Below are 3,982 nucleotides of genomic sequence, written 5' to 3'. Positions count from 1 at the left end.
GCAGGTATTGGAAGCTGTTAGTAGGTTTGATTACCCGTACAAACGTAACATGAATGGCAATTCCAAGGTGAAACCCGCAGGCACTCTAATAAACTAACTTAAAAGTTGTACTATGTTTGATGTGATAGATTTGGATGACATGTTTCTACACTGAAATCGGGGGTGGGGTCCACTACAGGCTTGGCAAGTATGGGAGTATCGACAGGGTAGGGAGTTACATTTTTGCCCATTGTTATAATTGTAGCACTGTTTTGCCCGAAAGGGCTGCTGTTTACCATTTTAAGCTTGGAATTGGGTAGGAGACTTTAAACCCATAGAGGCTACCTTAAGTCGCAACTCTGTTACTACTCTCTCCCACGGCAGGAGGGATGTCTCTCTATTTTCCTAAATGACTCGTCATACATTCTCCAGGGTTGGTCCCCATGAAGCTTGTGAATCTCCCTAATTGTAAACATGTATTTTAACAGATTGCATGCCTCATGGTGAAATTTCTGTAAGTAAATTGTACTGAATACCAGAAAAGCATCTGTCCATTGATGGATTGTAATAGGTGTTTTATGTGAAGCCGCTTGTAGTAGCTCAATTTTCCCCGCTTGTACCACAATTGAAAGGGGTTCATCTCCTGAGGTCGGCAATAAATTTTTTAAGTCAACAAATTCATTGTTCCAAATTTTAAGTTTCAGTTTGGAGGAAACTGATGCCCCTAGAGGCACACAATCTGATAAGTGAATTTGAGGGCTACTAAAGCATGCAAAACTACTACCAGTACTCTGAGATAAATTGCCTGCGGGCTCACCTGTGAACACATTATCCAGTAATGTTCCCAGTGCAGAGGCAGGAATTGTGGCAGCCGCAGAGGCAGGAATTGAGGCAGCGGCCGGTATAGCTTCCCCAATTACTGGTGCAGTATCCTCAACAGAATTCACCATTGGAGGTTGCCCAACACTTTCACCGATGTTTTGTTTCTCACTAGCAGCTTTTTGTTGGTTTACAATTTCTTTTGCCAGAAGTTCATAATCAAGCTTTGATAGCACATTGACAGCCTGTTTTCGGGTTCTTTTTTGCCCTTTTTTCCCATTATGTACTTCAGTTGGTGGTGTTGGTGGTGGTACTCCTCCCGTTGCCACATCATCTCTCCTGGCTCTCTTTTTGGGTGGCATAATGGCTAAATATATAATAAGAATAATAAGTATGAATCCTATCCTCTCACATATATGATTAGCCTAACCCATAAGCATTTTTTCATAATAACTTTTGCATTAACAGATGATTTCAACCATGTACTTGGTATTTTGACCTGATAGTTAAGCGAATACCAACACAGATTTTGATATACATGTACATGTTAACATAAAATTCATAATAATAGGAACATGTCCCACTGACCATATGGGTTACACAGACCCAATGTTCCTTCATCATTATTAGTACATGTAGATTCAAACATTCATGTAACTAAATAGTCCCAACAGGACTTTAATTACATGTTAACATTAAATTCATAATTGTAAGGAACATGTCCCACTGACCATATGGGTAACACAGACCCAATGTTCCTTCATCATTATTAGTACATGTAGATTCAAACATTCGTGTAACTAAATAGTCCATCATGACTTTAATTACATAACATTATTAACATTAAATTCATAATTGAAAGGAACATGTCCCACTGACCATATAGGTAACACAGACCCAATGTTCCTTCATCATTTTGAGTACATGTAGATTCAAACATTATGTAACTAAATAGTTCCAACAGGACTTGATTTACATAACATTATTAACATTAAATTCATAATTGTAAGGAACATGTCCCACTGACCATATGGGTAACACAGACCCAATGTTCCTTCATCATTATTAGTACATGTAGATTCAAACATTCGTGTAACTAAATAGTCCATCATGACTTTAATTACATAACATTATTAACATTAAATTCATAATTATAAGGAACATGTCCCACTGACCATATGGGTAACACAGACCCAATGTTCCTTCATCATTATTAGTACATGTAGATTCAAACATTATGTATCTAAATAGTCCATCATGACTTTAATTACATAACATTATTAACATTAAATTCATAATTGTAAGGAACATGTCCCACTGACCATATGGGTAACACAGACCCAATGTTCCTTCATCATTATTAGTACATGTAGATCCAAACATTCATGTAACTAAATAGTCTGAACATGATTTTTAATTACATGTTAACATTAAATTCATAATTGGAAGGAAACATGTCCCACTGGCCATATGGGTAACACAGACACAATATTCCTTCATCATTTTTTAGTATGCAAACTCACCAAACACAAAATTTATCAGTTCCAGCCCAAACGCTTAGTTCAAAATCAAAGCTAAAACTTGAACTGATACTCATCAACATGAAAAAATCACGCATTTAAATTTCAGGGAGTTAAGACATAAACTGCCCCTACACTGTCTTAATTAAACAAATAAAATGTAAATATATATAAATATGGATATATATATTCACATATCATTGAATATCATTATTCTAGAGTGGTAGCACATAAGATCTAAAATCATACTGGCCTCAAAACTTTTGAGTGCAGGATCACCGCATTCCTAATGCTGCGGCGAAACTTCCTCATGGACTGGTCCTCGGCAGGGGTACACAGCAGATGGACACCATCCGGGCCTAAATAATGAAAGTCCTTCCAAAACCCCCGATGTCCCCAGAAATAAATTCCACCAAGGGGCTCAGCAAAACGTTTCAAATGTTCATTAGTCTGAACCACAAAGACGTTAAAATTTTGGCATGATGCAAACTGCATTCGGCGAATTAACTGGCCTATTATAACTAATTTTACTCCAACACCATCTCTTTAATACTGTCCAACAGATATAATATCCCTAACTTTTTTCTCACTGTTTGTACTTTCACAGATATCATTTTCACCAATCTGTAAAAACACCACATCAGAAATTGAGTCAAAATGCAGAACCTCCGCCCTGAAGACACGCTTGCTTAATCTCAAACCGCCTTTTCCTCTAAATGATACTTTAAACACTTTAGGGTCCAAATTCAGATTGTCTGTTTCTGTCTGCATACAATAATCTCTTAATCTTCTGATGTAAGAATGTCCAATCACGCACACATTTAAAATACTCATTGTTTACATGTTGTACCCCAACCGGAACCAGCAGAAATAATCATGCGATATCGCATACAACAAAAAACTAGAAACTGCGTTTCAAAAACCTACTGTATCAAAACATTACTCGTGCTAACACTCTCATATATGAAGACAGAATGACCCTACTCTCACTGGTCAGATACTGACCGCATCAAACCACGTGATCGTATCGCTTAATTTGATTGGCTATTAAATTAAATTTGGGGAGAATTACACCATGGAATTTTTAGCAATTACATAATAGGTCACTGGGAGGTTTTTAGACTAGGAATTTGGGCCAAAAATAGACATGGACAGTGACCACTGCCGGGAAATTACATAATATGGCCAACGACCTCTACAAGGCCTGGGAAAGAAATGCAACTTATCTAATCAAACATAAACATGAAAAATACAATAAATCAGCAAATAAAATTATAGCATTCAACACATAAATACAATTATTAACATAATTGTTGTTTCCTTTGTAAATGGTCGTGTCTAGGAAATTGACACTGGTGTGAGATAATTCATCAGTAAATCTCAGATATTTATGACAAGAGTTCCCTATGCCAAAAACTTTATTTTCACCCGGGCTACCATTAAATAGAATAAAGCAGCCATCTCTATGTTTGCCGTGATAGATAAGTTTGTCGGCATGTTAAAATTTAGATATTATATCATCAGTGATGTCTTTCATACGTTTATCTGTAATTTCTGGTGATGGGCATGCCCCCCTCGCACCAGACATCTGAGAAATACTAGTGATCAAGCTGTATTACTAAATGTTTTCATCTATTTAAAACCATCTCAAAAAAGAGGTTACA

At 36.7% G+C, this 3,982-nt stretch overlaps 1 protein-coding gene and 1 pseudogene across 1 annotated transcript; both read right to left on the bottom strand.

The window, feature by feature from the left end:
* Positions 1-344: 344 nt before the first annotated feature.
* On the bottom strand, positions 345-1,565 carry LOC128158362 (uncharacterized). Its single transcript, XM_052821157.1, has one exon. The coding sequence runs from the start codon at positions 1,158-1,160 to the stop codon at positions 345-347; it is 816 nt and encodes a 271-aa protein (XP_052677117.1). The 5' UTR covers positions 1,161-1,565.
* A 962-nt stretch (positions 1,566-2,527) lies between these two features.
* On the bottom strand, positions 2,528-3,387 carry LOC128158363 (uncharacterized; annotated as a pseudogene).
* Between the last annotated feature and the right edge of the window lie 595 nt (positions 3,388-3,982).

Source organism: Crassostrea angulata, chromosome 8, assembly GCF_025612915.1.
Source record: "Crassostrea angulata isolate pt1a10 chromosome 8, ASM2561291v2, whole genome shotgun sequence".
Classification (NCBI taxonomy): domain Eukaryota; kingdom Metazoa; phylum Mollusca; class Bivalvia; order Ostreida; family Ostreidae; genus Magallana; species Magallana angulata.
Note: the sequence above shows the minus strand (reverse complement) of the source record. Positions and strands in the feature narration are given on the sequence as shown.

Excerpts from the sequence above, each read along its gene's own strand:
- LOC128158362 (XM_052821157.1), bottom strand. The coding sequence starts at position 1,160 with ATGCCACCCAAAAAGAGAGCCAGGAGAGATGATGTGGCAACGGGAGGA.